This window comes from Myotis daubentonii, chromosome 16, assembly GCF_963259705.1.
Source record: "Myotis daubentonii chromosome 16, mMyoDau2.1, whole genome shotgun sequence".
Lineage (NCBI taxonomy): Eukaryota > Metazoa > Chordata > Mammalia > Chiroptera > Vespertilionidae > Myotis > Myotis daubentonii.
Window position 1 is genome coordinate 3756830 of NC_081855.1, and position 18559 is coordinate 3775388.

The 18559-nt window shown below is 50.3% G+C and overlaps 1 protein-coding gene across 5 annotated transcripts; it reads right to left on the minus strand.

Annotated features, from left to right (window-relative positions):
• Positions 1 to 776: 776 nt before the first annotated feature.
• On the minus strand, positions 777 to 18443 carry ATPAF2 (ATP synthase mitochondrial F1 complex assembly factor 2). Of its 5 annotated transcripts, none has more exons than XM_059668397.1 (8): positions 18146 to 18443; positions 10707 to 10751; positions 10318 to 10463; positions 8837 to 8934; positions 6521 to 6601; positions 3758 to 3870; positions 3206 to 3321; positions 777 to 1145 (listed from the first exon to the last, which is right to left on the minus strand). In XM_059668397.1, exons 1-8 carry the CDS (start codon positions 18291 to 18293, stop codon positions 1008 to 1010), a joined length of 885 nt encoding a protein of 294 aa, XP_059524380.1. In that variant the 5' UTR covers positions 18294 to 18443; the 3' UTR covers positions 777 to 1007. The 5 variants fall into 5 exon arrangements, with proteins under 5 accessions (XP_059524380.1, XP_059524379.1, XP_059524382.1 ...); XM_059668396.1 differs by having other exon boundaries at positions 3206 to 3357; XM_059668399.1 differs by lacking the exon at positions 6521 to 6601.
• Between the last annotated feature and the right edge of the window lie 116 nt (positions 18444 to 18559).

Sequence of the window (18559 nt, forward strand, 5' to 3'; positions counted from 1 at the left end):
GCCCCTGCCGGGCCAGGCAGGCTGCGGCTGCAGGGGAGGCCGCCGGTGTGGGCCGGGCTGCTCTCCTCTGGGTGCTGCGGAGGGAAGCCAGAGCGCCGAGGCGCAGCCGCACAAGGCAGAGGCTGCGGCTGCGTGACCGAGCTTGGCTGCAGGGACGCAGGGACCCTCCGGAGGTGAAGAGCACAAGTGGGCGTCCGTCACCCCTGCAGCCTGAGCTCGGTGTCGGTGTGGGCATGACCGTGCCTTCTCTGAGCACAAGCCTGAGAGGAGTAGCGAAGCACCTGGCGTGTGGCAGGGCCCGGGACCGGGAGTGATGCCCTTTGCCACTCAGCAAGCCGGTGCTCCTGAAACCGGACTGCAGCTTCCGCGCCCCGGGCCCTGGCACGTGGCACCCCCGCCTCCCAGGACTGTGCAGACAGCCATGTGCTCGTCAGGGGGCCTTGCCCAGGCCGCCAGGGCTCTTCGTCCAGAAATAATGGGCATTTCTACTTTCAAGAGTACATTATTACTTTTTTCCTGAAAGAGTAGGAACAGGTAGAAACAATCAGCTTAGACCAAAAAGGACTCACTTTCCAAAGATCGTTTGACTAAAGACCCGGGGAAAGCTTTTGGGCTGAGGGTCAAGGGCCCCACAGAGACACAGAGTTCATGGAGCTGTTTGCGGACGGGGTGACGACAGGCGGCAGGTACCAACCTGCTGGGGATCTAGGTGAGCCCCAGGTATAACAAGGAGATGAGGGTATGTGGAGGCGCAAATGAAAACAGGGCTCAACATCTTTCCAGGGTGGAGAAATGTGTAATACAGTCAGGGTTGAGAAAGCCATCGTACACCTGTCCCCTCGCTGGCTGGGGCAGGGGCCCTGGGGTGGACTCAAGCTGACCTCCAGACCGCCGCACTGTCTCAGGCCCCCAGTCGACACCGTGTGGAGGCCAGGCCGTGTGTCCGCAGGCCTGGGAGCCGGGGCTCCGCAGCCTCTGTCCCCGGCGTGCCGTGCGCACCGCCCGCCTCACTCCTGCAGGAGCTTGTGCTTGACCGTGGTGCTCTCGGAGCAGAGGTGGACAAAGAGGGTGCCTGCGGCCGTGCGTGCCCGGAGCTCCCGCAACTCATAGTCATGGGCCCATTCCACGTGGCCCCACTTCTGGATCTAGGAAAGGACAAGAGATGTTGAGTGAGCAGCTCGGTGCCCAGCTGCTGCAAGCCCGAGCCACACACCACCCTATAGCTGGACGGAGGGCCACAGGCTCCCATCCCGCCCAAACAGGCAACCCACCTGGCACGGAGGCCCAGGGAGGCGCACAGGTGGCCAGAGCAGGCGCCGCCTTGCACAGCGTGTGGGTGGTCTAGGAGGGTAAAGTCCAGGCCCAGGCCAGCAGGCACCGAAACCACACGCATCTTCCCTGAGGCCCACCTGTGTGCCATCCCTCTCTCACACGTCTTCCCACAAAGAGGCTGGCGCAGGCAACCTATAATGCCACCCTCTCCTGCGCTGCCTCACCAGCTGGGCTGCACGTGGCCCCCACGGAAGTGGGATGAAAAACATCAACCGAGGCCACGCTGTCATTTCATCTGTGACTCCTAGGGCAGGGCTGCAGACCTCTCTCCAGATTCTAAGCTACAGGAGAAACCCCAGACAGTGTGGCTATCCAGATGTCAGTAGAGCTGCACTCCGCCCTGCTGACTCCTCCCTGGCCCGGGCCCAGGAAGCCTGGCCCAGCCGCCCACCTTCTCGGAGAAGAGTCAGCCCTGCCACAGCAGCTCCTGGCACTTCTGGGCTCCTCGTCTCACCTCCAGGAGTGTGATTAGCCACGGAAGAGCATGCTCCCCTTTCAGAGCGCGCACAATCCAGGTCGCTCCCATTTTGTGGCAGATCAAACGTGAAGTTCAGGAAACAACGGCCTGGCTTGGGTCCCACAGTCAAAAGCAGAGCCCAGACCAGAACCAGGTTTCCTGGCTCCCTATCTCTCAGAGCCCGCCCAGCCTCACACCCTCACAGGTTGCCTCTTCACCTCCTAACTGCTTCTAACACTCAGAGAATAGCTAGCCTCTTTTGTGATACAGACCCAGTTTTCCCAGGCATTTTTCTGAAGAGGTGACTAGAAGGACTTGAGCAATACTGCCATTATAAGAGGGTTTCATCATGCTAGGAACCAATTTGTAATAGCAATTAACTTTAGGAAGTTGGAGAAATAACCATAGCAAAGGTTGCAAAGACTGTCATAATTCTCAGTTAAACAAATGCAAGCCCTGCTCTGGCCGGTGTGTCCAGTGGTTAGAGCATCATCCTGTGCACGGCAGTATTTCAGGTTCGATCCCTGGTCAGGACACGTACGGAAGGCAACCAATTGATGTTCTCTGTCACATCGATGTCACATCTTTCTCCTCCCGCCCCTTCTAAAATCAGTACACATGTCCTCAGGTGAGAATTTAAGAAAACAATTCAGCCCTGGCCAGTGTGACTCAGTTGCTTGAGCGTCCTCCTGGGCACCAAGGGGTTGCTAGTTCGATTCCTAGTCGAGGCACATGTCCAAGTTGTGGGCTCAGTCCTCAGTAGGGGTGTACAGGAGGCAGCCAATCCATGTTTTGCTTTCTCATCAATGTTTCTCTCCCTCTCTCCCTCTCCCTACCTTTCTGGAAAAAAAAAAAATTAAAAAGCAAATGACAGCAGAACAGACCCTAATTCTGCGTCATTACATCAGCACCGTGCACAGTAGCAGCTCACGCTGCCCTTCCTGCCACGTAGACGCCCTGTATGGATGTCAGGGCACAAAGGCTGTCTCCAAGAGCAATCACGTGGCTCCCAGCCATTTTAATAGCCCACTTTCAGGTGTGCCAGGCCCAAGCAATCTTGATTTGCCACCTGCAGGGTGGGGGGTGAAGGCCTGGACCTGGAGTCACCTGGCTCCAGCATTTTCTGAGGGACTGACCTGTGCCTTGGTTTCCTCCTGTGTAAACGGGCATAACAGCAGCCCCCACCTGACCAGGTTGTTTAGAGGAGGAGGTGAGGCAATGAGGGAGAGCTGAGCACGATGCTGGGAAGCAGTGGCAGTGCTCACCGTGATTTTATCATCACCTGTTGCAGTTTGTTATTTACACAAAAGTAATAAAATAGATGGGTTAGCTACCCCCGGTCCCGCAGGTAGTCTGAATCTGGAGGGGGGAGGCGGGGACTTGAGGTGCTCGCCTCTGGGCCACTGCAAACCTCACCTGGTACTCCTCCTCCAGGCGTGACAGCAGCACGGCCTGCTCCACTGTCAGGCGCAGGTCCATCAGGCCCAAGGTCAGCATCACGGACTTGAGTTGGGTCACGACGAACTCAATCCCTTCAGGGACACAAGCCAAGTCAGGACCCAGGACACCTCCACCCGGAAGCAGAGCAGTTGCTAGACCCACTCCTGTGAGTCCCTACACCCTAGAGGTGGGGAGACAAGCCACAGGGCACAGGGCTTCTTGACCGGCTCTAGATCCATCCTCCTCCTCTTCCAAGAGGCGAGAGCCCTCCTCTGCTCCTACCTGGGGTGGGCACGTGACTGGAACCATTCCACCCTGCCCCAGTGACTGGTTCACGGATGGGTCGATGAGACTTGAACTTATGAAGAGAAAGCCAACCTTCTCCTGGAAGGGTGTGAGCCTGCTGTCCCCTCAGACTGAGCAAAAAGTGAGCGTCAGACCCACCCCTAGAGCGCTCCTGTGACCCTCCAGCTATGGACACCCATGCCGATCCCTCCACACCCCCAGACCTAGGAAATGCCTGCATACCTTGTAGGGCCCACATGTTGTAAGATGCCAGGTGGCTGACGAGCACCTCCCGAGTCCTGGCTGGGATGCTGGGCCCCATTATGCTGGTGGAAGAGCCAATCTCCACGCCATACCTGAAAGGAAAGGCTTTGGTTGCTGTGCACTTCAGCTTTGCCCAGAAGCAAAGCCCTAACTGCTAAGCAGGTGTGCACCCCTTGAGGGCAAGTGGTGCAGAAGTCAGTCTCGGGGATTCTGGGAGCAACTACCATGGTGGTCAGTGACCTCCTGACCTAGTAATGTCTACCATGAGCAAAGCCAGAGGACCAAGAAACTGCCCTGTCCTGGCAGTGTTGCTCAGTGGTTGAGCACAGACCCATGAACCAGGAGGACACGGTCCGATTCCCAGTCAGGGCACATGCTGGGATTGCGGGTTCAATCCCCAGTGGGGTGCATGCAGGGAGGCAGCCAGTTAATTCTCTCTCATCATTGATGTTTCCGTCTCTCTCTCCCTCTCCCTTCCTCTATCTGAAATCAATAAAATAAAATACATTTTTTTAAAAAGCAATTACCCCGAATGGAGGCACAGGTAAGCAAGTTGTGCCAGCAGGGAATTCTCTTTGCCTAGGATCTCCATCAAAAGAATGGGCTACCTGCTTTTTAAGCTTTTTAAGAAACAATTTTCACATTGAGGTCATAAATTATTTCTTTCAAATATTGTTTTCCTTACAATAATGTCTGTGTAGGTCCTATATTATTCAACCACTTTATTAAATATTTATTAAGCCTCTACTATATACAAGGCATTGTTTTTTGTATGGGACATGAGCTGGCTTCAAGAATGATACATTTTCAAGAACAATCATAGCTACATCAAATACAGGAAAAACGCCCTGACCAGTTTGGCTAAGTGGATAGAGCATCAGCCTGCGGACTGTAGGGTCCCAGGTTTGATTCCAGTCAAGGGCATGTACCCTGGTTACGGGCACATCCCCAGTAGCGGGTGTGCAAGAGGCAGCTGATCGATGTTTCTCTCTGATCGATGTTTCTCTCTCATCGATGTTTCTAACTCTCTATCCCTCTCCTTTCCTCTCTGTACAAAATCAATAAAATATATTTTTAAAATAAAAAAAAATACAGGAAAAACATAATGGAATAAAAGCAATTTAGTACCCATCTGGCACCATACATACTATTTACAAAATTATTGACTATATTCCCTATGCTAAATTTTATATCCCCATGACTATTTTGTAACTACCAATTTGAGCTTTTTTTAAAAATCCTCACCTGAGAATATTTTTCCATTGTTTTTTAGAGAGAGAGAAAAGGAGGGAGGGGGTATGGGAGGAGAGAGAGAGAAACATGGATGTGAGAGAGACACATCGATTGGTTGCCTACCACACAAGCCCCAACTGGGCCCGGGGATTGAACCTGCAACCCTTGACCAGGAATCAAACCCATGACCCTTCAGTGCATGGGCCAACATTCTAACCACTGAACCACACCAGCCAAGGAGCAATTTTTTGTGCTTCTTAGTCCCTTCATCTTTTTCACCAAGCCTCCAAGCCCCTAACCCTTTGACAACTATCAAAATTTTCTCTGAGTCTGTTTGTTTTATTTTGTTGTTTACATTCCACATATAAGTGAAATCATATGGTATGTGTCTTTCTCTGGGCACATATCCTGTAAGTCCATCCATGTTGTCGTAAATGGTAAGATTTCGTTCTTTTTTATGGCCAATATTTCACTGTATATATGTACCATATCTTCTTTATCCATTTATCTATTAGCTATTGTAAATACTTCAATGAACATACAGATGCATATGTTTTGGGGTTTCTTCAAATAATTACCCAGAAGTAGAATTGCTGGGTCTTTCTCTGTCTCTTGTTGTAGCCTTTGTTTTAAAGTCTATTTTGGCCGAAACCGGTTTGGCTCAGTGGATAGAGCGTCGGCCTGCAGACTGAGAGGTCCCGGGTTCGATTCCGGTCAAGGGCATGTACCTGGGTTGCGGGCACATCCCCAGTGGGAGATGTGCAGGAGGCAGCTGATTGATGTTTCTCTCTCATCGATGTTTCTGACGTTGTCTCTCTCCCTTCCTCTCTGTGGAAAATCAATAAAATATATTAAAAAAAAAAGAAATATTCTTTCTGAAATTTCTAATAGTACCAATGAAACATAGCAAATGGCCCAGTTTTTCTGTAAATTTTTTTTTAAATATATTTTATTGATTTTTTACAGAGAGGAAGGGAGAGGAATAGAGAGCTGGAAACATCGATGAGAGAGAGACGTCGATCAGCTGCCTCCTACACACCCTCTACTGGGGATGTGCCCACAACCAAGATACATGCCCTTGACCGGAATCGAACCTGGAACCCTTGAGTCCGCAGGCCGAAGCTCTATCCACTGAGCCAAACCAGTTAGGGCTTTCTGTAAATTATTAACAAGAAATCTCAACTGCCACAAAAAGCTAACAATTTTGTATTGTAACAAAGATCTCCAGGTACCTAAATGTTGTATTTCATTAGACACAAAAGTGACATTGTATCCTCATAGTTCTTACACAGCACTATATTTGTTACATTTTACTTGATCCTTTAATACACTCTCTATGCCTTTTACTATAGAATCCAAGGATGCCTGGCACATAGTGGGCACTCAAAAAAATGTGTACAAATAACACAGACTGACTGACAGACAACACTTTTGTGAAAAAAAAGCTATGCCAAAAACTACTCCACATAAGCTTACAAAATATTGTGAGGTCAAGACAGTAGCCCTTACCTTTTCTCAGCCCATTCTAGGATTGGGTCCCACTCGTTCTTTTGAAGTTCCACTAATGTCTCTGGCTCTTCCACCCTGTAGCTAATTCATTGCAAAAATCACCTTCATTAATAAAAAAGTACAATTCCTTCATTCAGTGACAGACAACAGAAAAACACAAAAAGCAACAGCAAAAAGAACGTCACCCCTGCCCCACAAATCTTTCCCCTAAAGCAGTGGTTCTCAAAGTGAGGTCTTAGGGCCAGTAGCAGACCATCTGGGAATTTAAGAGCAAATTCTCAGGCCCCACCCCATACCTACAGAAAGCAGAACCTCTGGAGGTGTTTTAACAAACCCCCTAGGGCAGCGGTTCTCAACCTGTGGGTCGCGACCCCTTTGGCGGTCGAACGACCTTTCACAGGGGTCGCCTAAGACCATCCTGCATAACAGATATTTACATTACGATTCATAACAGTAGCAACATGACAGTTATGAAGTAGCAACGAAAATAATTTTATGGTTGGGTCACAACATGAGGAACTGTATTTAAAGGGCCAGAAGGTTGAGAACCACTGCCTAGGGGTTCTAATGTGAGCCTGAGTTTCAGAACCACTGTCCTCAATGTCCCTAATTATGTGATGGGTCAAGGCTGGCAGCACTATGTCAGTACCATTCTAAACACTGATACTGTACCCTCAGATCCATGCAGTCCTAGGATGCTGACCGTGAATGCTACAGGGAACTGTCACTGCATCCCTACCTACCTGCACCCCTTCCCAGAGAGTGTGTTCCTGGCCACAGACCAAGCTGCCTATTTGGACTTCATGAGCCCACTTGCCTCCTGGCGCCAGATGCAGCTGCTGCCACGGAGGCCTGACACCACTTGATGCCAGGCTACACTACTTGTTTTGAATAAGAGACACAGAGATGGAATCAGCTGAGGGGAGCTTAGCTGCAAGGCTTCATGGGACAGGAACCCAAGTGGGCACTGTGGAAACCAGTCTGGTGTGAGCAGAGGGGAGCAGAGAGATCATGAGAGTGCAAGCAAAGCTGGGCTGCTGAGGAGCAGACAGGTGTGCTGACTCTCCCCCCAGGCAGAGGGAGGAACTCCAGCAGCCAATCGTCCAGCTCCATACCAGGTGACCAACTGTCCTTCATTTCCTATCAGGACCCCTGTATGGTTTTTAAGAAAACCCTTTTACCGGAGCTAAGTTGAATGGGTTTCTGTTCCCTGCAATCAGATGGCCCCTAACACAGATGGGGACTTTCTGACTAGCAACTCAAAGCTGGCACTGCTGGCCGCCAATCCAGGAGGCGCTCCCCCTCAGCCCCACTGCTGACTTCATGCCATCTGTGAGAACTCAGCCAGCGGGCACAGTGCAGCTCGTCCGCTTCAGCGCTGCTTCACCTTTCCCTCAACATCACTAACCAATTAGCTAAAGAACATAGAGAAGGAACTCCTTCGGCCTCATTCCTTCAACTAGGACACAGTTCTTTCCTTGCCTTCCGACTCCGACTAAAAATTGGCTCATTCCATTCTCAAGCCTGCTGGCACGCAGACGGGTACATGGCAGCTTTCATGGGTATCCAGTTCACCCAGTCTCCATAGTCCTGTGAGTCATTGTTTATAATAAACCTGTGTGCGTGAGCGTGCGTGTGTGTGTGTGTGTGTGTGTGTGTGTGTGTGTATGTGTAGGTATATACATTTTTTAGGCCTTCAGACCCGGACTGAATTATGCCACCAGCTTTAATTCTCTAGTTTGCAGGTTGTGAGGCTGCTTGGCCTCTAAAATTGAGTTAATCAATTCATATATATATATATATATATATATATGATAAATGAAAAATGAAGAACATAGACAGGATGGGAAAATTTAGAAGTGGAGGAAGCTAGCTCCTGAATATCAACATCTGGCCATCCTGTGTCCAGGCTGACAAGGAGTGAATGGTAAGGATGCCGACGTGAGATTGTGCTGGTAGGCAGAAGCCTAGGGTCAGAGGCCCTGCTGGGGATTGGCACGTGACCCTTGGTCCTGGAGCCTACAAGAGCTGCATACGCCACCCCTCCCCCTCCGTCCCCCACTCCCCGCTCCAGCCGAGGGATGGCTGGTGGGCTGTGGAAGAGCTGTGCCCAGGCTCCAACACTGCCGCAGCCAGGAGCTCCCCTTCCTCGGGGTTTGCAGAGCAGCTGAGTGCTGATGTCAACTAGCTCGCTCTCCCTGCCCAGTGAGGTAAAGGAAGAGGGCCTGCCTCTTCTGCTGATAACTGGGTAAATGAAGCACAACAGCCCAAGGAACTCCCCAGGTCCAAGAGGCACGCTCATCTAACATCAATTACCAGATGGTATCGGTGTCCAGAAACTTCACAGCTGCCCGGATCAGCTGGTCCTTGTTTCGTTGCGTTGGGTTGTCTAAAGACGTGTTGCACAATGTGGTCTGAATCAAAAGGCAGAGAGCCCTGTCACCACCCACTGGGCCCAGGCAAAAGCACTGCATTCCCGAGGACACCGTGTTCCACCCCAGCATCACCCGGAACCAGCCAGCGGCACCCAGCAAGGAGCAGTGCCAGCCAAAGCCTTCGACCCAAAGCCTCAGCTGCAGCACATCTGGTGAGAGCCTGCTACAGCCAGGTCCCGTGCCAGCAGAGCGCTGTGTGACAGCTCATGGGACTCACAGAGTATTCACAGAGGCCCTAGGATTAGTGCACTTCCCAAGGTCTCATACTCTTTTCTACCAGCCTCTGTTGCATTCACTTGAATCCTCAGAACCCTTTGATAGGTACCATTATACCCATTTCAGAGATGTGGAAATGGAGTCCCAGAGAGGTCAAATTCAGAAAATAAGACACATAAGCATTACTAGAATTCAAATCTGACTGAACAACGTACCAGCTGGCTCCATTCACACCTCAGGAAGCAGGGGAACAACTCAGCCAAACCAGAACAGGATTATTTTCCAGACTGGCCCTGTCGACAGCAGGCTGCTTAGGTACTCTGCCATTAACTTGGAGCCCCATCACCCCATGTCATCCGACAGTCAAAGGAGCAGCCAGCACGCAGCAGGCTGTGAAGGTGTTGAGGAAGCGTGCTGGGATGCAGGCCGAGCCCGTGGGGGCAGGATGATAGCACCAACTCCAGTGTGGACTGCAAGCTCTCTCTGTAGGTGCCAGGGACCACACCCAGGCCTTTCCATGGGTCAGCTCACCCATCTGACCACTACGCCATGAGTGGGTACTGTTATCACCCGCCTCTCCCAGATGGCGAACAATGGGGCTGAAAAGGGGCAGTAACTTGCCCAAGGTTAGTTTGGAAGCTGCAGGGCCTGAGCCCAGTCTAGCTGTCCCTTCCTCACTGCTCTAGTGCCTCCGTGAGCCACCCAGTGTGAATGGGGGCTGCTCCATGGGGGTTCCTCACCTCACCCACCTGCCCCTTGGGTTCTTGAACCCAACCAATACTGACTGCCAACGTAACTTCACAACACTAGTCAGACAGACATGGTCCTGCCCGTCTGTGCTACCCACAGTGCACACATGACACACTGTGCTGCTGACGGAACAAAGCCCAGCTGCATGACAGAAAGTAAGACAGCTGGGCAGTTAGTGGGGCACATCTGCCTGAGCCCAGAGGAGCGGCCCGCCAGCCAGCACAGTGCTGAGCAGGAAGTGCAGGTGGCCAGGCCACGGGGGGAATGTGTGGCATATCCGAGGGGGCAAGTGATGCTGCAGGCTTTATTGCAATTTGGGTAGGAGTCTCCCAAGTTTTGCCAGGTGCCTAGAAAGCCAACAGCAGGCATCGGAGTATAGGTGTGTGAACTTGTTACCAGATGCATGGTGTAGAACTTGATGGTGTCCTGCTGGGAGTCCCACTCAGTGGCCACTGCGATGGCCAGGGCCTCACTGGGGACAGTAAAGAGCTTGGCTTGGGGAGTTTTCAGCTTCCTGTGGTCCAGGTTTATCTCAAAGCCGCCTTGAAAGATCAAATGAAAACCTCTCAGGGACTGTTAAGTGGAATCAAGTGACCATTCTATATTTAGCTACTTGAACTGGTGGTGACAAAGACAAGCCCGAGTCCCTCCGTGGAGGGCTTACAGAAACATAGCCGACAAGAGTGTGAAGGGTCATCTCAACCACCCAACTGGCTGGAGATGAAAAATGTTTCTACCCATCCACAGGGGGTGGGAAAGAGGCAGTCAAAATTTCAGACACTCACCTTCACCCTGTGTGATGGTGACATTCTGATAGAATCTCTTCCTTTCTGTGAGAGAGATTTTTCAAAAAGGCAGTTATAATCATGTCGAGACAGCTCAGGAAGCAACAAGACCAGCTTGCTAATGCTGACTGATTGGCTTGATTGTCATATCACTAGTCAAGGTCTGCCCTACTCTATGTGGCATAATCAACAGCTTCTGATTAAAGCTGGTGGTTCACTCTCCAGGGGGAAGGGAGGAACGTGACAACTGGTCAAGATCCCGCCAGCCCAGGGATAGTCTGATCACGCAGTATCATGAGCCTGCAGACCGTATGACCCGAAAGACTTTCCCAGCACCTTCTGCTTTAACTTCAAAGCATGTTCCTCCCACACCATCCCCACTAGTGCTGGCCGGTGCCAGCACAATGCGCCCAAAGATGGTGCCTGAATGTGATAAAGCCAGAGACCCATTCAAGGCAGGAGTGGAAAGCCAGGGTGAACGTGATGTGCGACGCAAGCCTGTGATGCACAAGCAGTAAGCAGAGATCCCAGGAGCATTTCCCATCCCCTATACTAATTAATTAACCTAATTAACCAGCTTGCCTGTGTATTCAACAGGAACTCCAAACATTTCCTTTAGGAAGGAAAAATCTGTGTCCTGTTCTTCTGAAAATAACTTGAATAAAATCTTACATGAAAATATAAACACATTCTCCTCTTTCACCTGGGGGGATTAAAAACCAAGAGTACTGCCTCAGGAATTATGCAGATTCCTTCAATTCATAAAGAACAAATAGGTCACATTTTGGAAATTATAAACCATAACCCAGTCCTTACCATCTGTGATAAACAAAATCAATCATTCATTCATTCATTCATTCATGTGTTTGTTCTTTCACATATTCATCAGGTACCTAAAGCCTTCAGAGTCTGACTAAAGTCAGTTATTGAAAATGATGATGTAGCATGTGAAGGAAAAGGAGATTCATTCGTTTTTAAAGCTTTCTGAGTTCTTTTAATTCTTAAAAAATGTATTTTTATTGATTTCAGAGAGGAAGGGAAAGAGAGAGAGAGACAGAAACATCAATGATGAGAGAGAACCATCTATCAGCCACCTCCGGCAGCCCCCTACTAGGGTTGGAGCCCACAACCCAGGCATGTGCCCTGACCGGAAATTGAACCATGACCTCCTAGTTCATAGATAGACGCTCAACCACCAAGCCACACTGGTCAAGCTCAGTTGAAGTTTTATTAATTCAAATAGACTATGAAAACAAAACTTGGTTTATGTAGCGAGCAATGGAAAGAGAGTATCTGGTCTTACTACAAACATTATATTTTTATGTTTTGCACAACGTATTTTTTTTTTCATGAATCTCACTTGCTATCATTAATGCTTACACATGGAAATTATATTCCCATGGTTGCACTTACTAAAATAAGACCCAAACTGGTTTCCCACAAAATATATTTGTGCCAACTATGTATCAGGTACTCTTCTAGTACTTTGGATAAAACAGTGAATGAAACAAAAATCCATGTCTTCATAGAGTTCAAATTTTCATTTTAAAGTGATCACATCTGACAATCGGGATGATGCTACATTATTATAGCACAATTTACCATTTCATCTGAATTATAATAGTGAGTCTCTCACCCAGCTGACACCACACCGGAGGCTTACCCCACCCTGCTGCGCTTACATTTCCTTACTGTACAGGCTGCCAGTCACACTCAGATGGCAGGTGCGAGCGTCTGGAGGCTCCTTGTGTGTGTCTGGAGGTCTGGACCAAGGCATCCAGATGACAGCCAGGATGCTCTCCAATGTCTGGGCTGGGCAGCATGTCTACAGCCAGGCCAAGCAGGAAGTGGGAAGAGCTTTGAAGGCTCTGACTCATCACTGGGGTGTGGGTGGGATCCTCCCCTGAGCAGGAAGTGTCAACGGAGAGCATTCTAGCACACTGCTCCACACAGCCCTGGGAAATGGGTCCAGGAGACCCGGGTGCCAAGGAATGGAATCTTGACAGCACAGGCTGAAGCATCCAAAGATAGCCAGGACAGCAGGGTTTCTTTCCCACGAGGGAAGTCTCTTGTGTGTTTTTTGTTTTTTCCTGCTTTGCAAGCCAGGCCTTGGCTCCTCTGCCCTGGCCAGGCCCACTTCTTTATCTGTTAAGAGGAAGAAAAAACTGGAAGGGAGTGGGATGGATGCAGGGCCAAGGAAGGGGCAACCAAAATTGCTCAAAACAGGAGAAAACCAAGAGATAAAAACTGGGCAAAAGGAGCTCAAAGGCTGCTGGGCTCATGTGCGGGTGTTTAGTCAGGTGTTCTCCTGAATGGAGCAGGCTTGGAAGTTTTGAAATAAACTTTGGTGAGTATGAATCCCTTTCTAGGAAGTGTGATAAGTCCCGGCAACAGGACTCAAAGTTCACCCCCACCCTAGAGGGACTAACTCTCCTGCGGGAAGACAGACACTAAACCAGCCAAACAATAATGGGGCACGATGGCCAAAGTCAAGGAACAGAGACACACGTCGGGGGAGCTCGGTCCCCTTGTGGGCTAAAGGAAGAGCTCCCAGCAGTCAGCTCCATCTGGGACCTGCAGAGGAAGGAGTTAGTCCATCTGCATTGATGGATTCATTTTTGGAGGGTGTGTATGAAAGAGTTTCCAGCAGAGGAAACAGCTTACACAAAAGTCTGGGGCCTCAAGAGAGCACAGAGTTCTGAGGAACTAGAAAGAGGGTCAGGAGAAGACTGTAGCTATCCAGCAGATGCCCAGAGGGGGTAGGTTACAGTAAGGAGGACAGAGGGCGTCAGGTAAGGAGTTCTCATAGGCAAATATGATCTGGAAAATTCACTGGCGGGAGTCACGCTCCCCAACAATGACAGAAGATGAAGGTTCTTCACCTGGGCTCTCAAAGGTCTCGGGTCACACAGACATCACGAGGCCCCGAGAAGCCTCTGAGCCTCCCCGAGTCTCATGAATACAGGCCTAGCCGACAGCAACAGGAACACCATCTCTAAGGTGCAGAAACAGCCTAACCTTGCAGGAGCACGCAGAACTCGGGTCTCTTTTGAGTATGAATCACTCCCTTTACAGAACATCTGTTTTTGTGGCAAAAACACACCCAGTGGCTTTTAAGAGACAATTTTGTGGACTACGTAGATACAAAGAAATGGGTATGTAAAGAAGTGGTGACTTTAAAAAGCTGACCACAAGAAAGCAGCCTATACACGCAGAGAGAAGTTAGTAAGAAAACATGCTACTGTGAAGAGTGCTGAATTGGAAATTAATGTCCATTGGGTCCCAGTTCCTGTGAAGTTGCTTCACTCCATATAAAAAAACAGGCTATTTTCTGTGTCACTTGCCCCTACACTGCTCCTCCTGTCCTAGGTTTCATGGACCAGGAAATGATCTTTCTATCAGCCCCAATTACCGCGCTGGCCTTTGCTTTGTAAGGACTCAAAACCTCAGAACTACAACTCCCGCTGTGCTCCAAGAATCTTTTTAAACAGTGCCATCTGGCGGAGCTTAAGCCTTAAAACTGAAATTCTCTCTAGGGATATGCCTCCATTCACAATGGGAGGAGAGGGGGCTCTGACCAACTGTTTCTGGTATCAAAATTTTTCAGGCCAACAATATAAAGAACTCTTACAACTCAACAATAAAAAGACAAATAACCCAATTAAAAATGGTCAAAGGATCTGAATAGATATTTCTCCAAAGAAAATATACAAATGCCCAATAAGCACATAAAAATAGGCTCAACATCATTCACCACCAGGGAAATGCAAATCAAAACCAGGATGGCTATAATAAAAAAGGCTGCGAGGATGTGGAGAATTGGGACTTTCATGCACTGCTAGTGGGAATGTAAAATGGTGCGGCCACCTTGGAAAGCAGTGTGTTAGTTCCTCAAAAGGTGAAACGGTTACCATTTGACCCAAAAATTGTACTTTTGGATATATGAGGGATGAAAACATATGCCCATATAAAAACTTGTACAAGAATGTTTATAGCAACATTATGCAAGACAGTCAAAAGATGGAAACAACTCAAATGTTCATCGATAGAGGAATGGATAAATAAGATGGAATATTATTCAGCAATGAAAAATAACAGCGTACTAATACATGCTTCAACTTAGATAAACCTTGAAAACATTCTAAGTGGGGGGGAAAAGCCAGTCAAAAAAGACCACCTTCCATTTATATAAAATGTTCAAAATAGAGAAACCTACAGAAACAGAAACCAGTGGCTGCCGACAGCTGGAGGAGACAACGGGAGGGTGATACCTAAAGGGCACAGGGTTTCTTTTTGAGATAATAAAAATGTTCTAGAATTGACTGTGGTGATGGTTGCATAATTCTGTGACTATACTAAAAACCATGTAATTGTACACTTTAAATAAGTGGAGAATAACTGAATTATACCTCACTATATCTGTTATAAAATTCTTCAGGCCGAATGTATCTGCTATAGCAATTAATGTAAATGGGCTAAATGACTAAACCCACTTTTTCCAAATTGTTGTAGCATCTAGAGCAGAGGCTGGCAATTTTTTTTCTGTAATGAGCTAAATAGTAAGTATTTTAGACTTTGCAGGCCATTCGGTCTCTACTGTAACTACTCAACTCTGCTACTGTAGTGAAAGTAGTCCCAGACAATATGTAAATGAAAGTGTAGCTGTGTGCCAATAAAACTTTAATACGAAAACAGGTGGCAGGCTGGATGCCTTATCTTCAGATTCTCCCTCAATCTACCACAACCATGAGAAAGATGCCTCTGAGGTGGTAGACTCTGAGGAGCTAAATGACTTGTCCAGGTGACAGAAAACCTGCAGACGGAGCAGACAAGACTTCTAACCTTGACTTCACTGGGCGTTTGCGCAGCCACACATGCTGCCTCTCTAGAACACCTTCCCTTCCACGCAGCTGGTACAGCCTCACACAGGTCTCCTTATTGCAGCATCTCCTCTAACACCCAAGCCGCCCTTGCTTAACCCCCTCTTTCCTTCTGACCAACTTCAATGACATGGCCATTCCTACGAGGCCAAGATCAATCTACCTGCCAGTTGAAATCTTCATCAAGGCCCCTTTTGGATTTAACCTTCTGCTGTTCCAAAGACTCAGAATCTCACCACTGGCAAAGTCTCTGTAGATCACTCATAGGCCTGGTTCACATATCTCCCTCCCACTGTGCTTTATTATTTCTTTCATTCATATTTCCTTCCACAGTTGACTACCTACCATGTGCCAAGTATTTCCAAGACCCCAAACTAGTAAACATGCAGTAGAAAGGAAATGGAGCCCTGGCTGGGTGGCTTAGTTGGTTAGTGTCATCCCAATATGCCAAGGTTGTGGGTTCAGTCCCTGGCCAGGGCACAAGAATCAACCAATGAATACATAAATAAGTGGAAACAAATTGATGTTTCTCTCTCTCACAAATCAATTGGAAAAAAAATTCTCTAAAAAATAATAATAATAAAGGAAAAGGAGATGGCAGATGAAGTACCACCATAATGGGAATGGCATCCACTAACCTCAATTAACCCTCTGCTTTTGCCAACTTAAGTGAACCCTACCTTCCATTTTCCTCTACACACTCACACAGACATTCCAAATGTGTGCGGTTTTCCCACCAACCAACTCTGCAACACCACCTGGGAGTCCTACAGTTCAATTAAGTCCTGACACTATCCCCTTGGGAGTTAGTATCGATCCACATGTTAATGGTTGAGTTCCACAAGACTGCCCACCCCAGCCGACCCCTTCGGATTCCTGTGCTTCTGACCAAGCCAACCGGCTATAAATCGGAGGTTCCAATGATGCCTCCTCAGGTTTGATTAAATGCTAGAACAACTCACAAAGCTCAGGAAAACTTTTCACTTACCAGATTAAAGATTTACTACTCAGGAATGGCCAGATGAAAGAAATGCGTAAGGGAAGGTACCTGGGAAGCGGTGAGGAGCTTCCAAGCCCTTTCTGGACATGCCACGCTCCGGGCATCTCTGCATGTTCACCACCCCAGCAACTCTCCGAACCTCTCAGAAGCTTCATTAAGTAGGCATACAGGCCATCAATGATCAAGTCGATCTCTAGCCCCTCTTCCTTCCCTGGAGGTCAGTGGATAGGGCTGAAAGGTCAACCTTCTTAGCACATGGTTGGTTCCCATGGCAACCAGTCCCCATCCCTAGGGATTTCCTAAAGGTCACCTCACTGACATCAGCTCGGGTGTGGCTGACAGACACTCCTGTCACCTTTCACACTCTGGAGCTCCTTGAGGGCAAAAGACCAACGATTTTAGCAAAAGATCCTCTCTGGCTTTTAGGAACTGTGTGCCAGGACTACAGACATACTCTCTTATTATAAGTCACAATGATCACAAATGTCCTTCCTTCTTCCTCTTTAGTGCTCTTCATGGCCTACCGCCACCGCCATACCCTTCACCTGGGCCCTGAAAGGTGACACCTCAGCTCCCAGCTGCATCCGACATTTGTATAAAGTTATGGAGCTAAAAGAAGGACCCTCAGAGGCAACCTAGTCCTTCGACTCATAAGAAAATGAGGCCAAAGATCACACAGCGCCAGCCGGCTGCGCCCTGCCCAGCCACGTGCTGCAGCCTGTGCCTTCGGAAGTGCAGCGTCACAGCAGGGCCCTCGCCCCCACGGCCCCTCCGGATGGTTCCAGCTGCCGCCCTGTCCCTCCCGCACCAGCTCCTACTCACCTACCACCTCTCGGGTCACCGGTTCTTTCAAAGCCCAAGGCCCGTTCCGACACCCCAGGGCGGGGGTAGGAGCTTGGTGTCCGCACAGCGTCCCGCACCTCCCTCACCGCGGGGCTGCGATCACCTGCACGCGACAACGAGCACCGCCCGGCGAGGACCGAGGTCTGCCTCGAGGCTCGCCGGGCCGCCTGCCCCCGGCGCAGAAAACGTCACCGCAGGCCGGAGAGCACTCTCTTCGCTCACCCCTGAAGCCCCTCCGCAGAAGCAGGGAGAGCCACTGCCCTCCAGGCCTCAGCAGTCAGAGTGCAGGGGCCCGAGGTCGCATGGCCGCCTCGCAGAGGGGCAGGGCTGGGCGGGCAGGGAGCGCCCTCCGACTCGGCCCTCCGCTGACCTGCGGCTGCTGTGACCTTGGGACAGTCCTGACGCCGCACCCAACTCCCCGTTTCCGTCTGGAAACCGGGAGAGCTCTGCTTCTCTAGCCGAGAAGAGAGCACACCCTTCCGGAAGCACCGCCCTGCCCCAGGCCAACTCCTGGCTCCTGCCCTGAAGGGACGTGAGCGATGCGCACCCTCGGGGTCGCGGCCCTCGTCTGGGGCCCTCGCGGTCTAACAGGGCCGACGGCCCAGGACCCCCGCGAGCCTGAGCCCGGCCTCGGGGCCCCGCCCGTCAGAGCCTCTCAGCCCACCTGCGCCCGCTCGGCCCCTGGCCAAAGGGGGACGTGCCCTGGCCTCCCTTACCCGCCGGGGGAGCGTAGGCCCGGAATGGGAACGGGATGTTTGCCCCCTTCCCCACGGAGGCCGTGGGACCACGGGAGGGTCGGTTCAAGAGACGGCGCCACCCATCCCGCAGGCAGAGGCAGCTCCTCCACATCGCGCCGGAGCGCATGGGGGCACAACTGGTGCGAAACCTGAGAGCAGGAAACAGAGCGAAAGGATCCGCAAGCTGCACGCTCTGGCTGTTCGGAAACCTCCCTCCGCCTCCTCAGAGCCCTCAGACTCCCGTGGACGCCGCCATCTTCCGCAGGTCGCGGGCGCCGCGCCGTCACTCCCGAGCGCCTGCCGCGCACGCCCGCAGTCAATCAGCAGCACTAAAGCACCTTGCCCCACCCCCTTCGAGCCGCGCTCTGGAAGAAGACTACAAGCCCCAGAGGG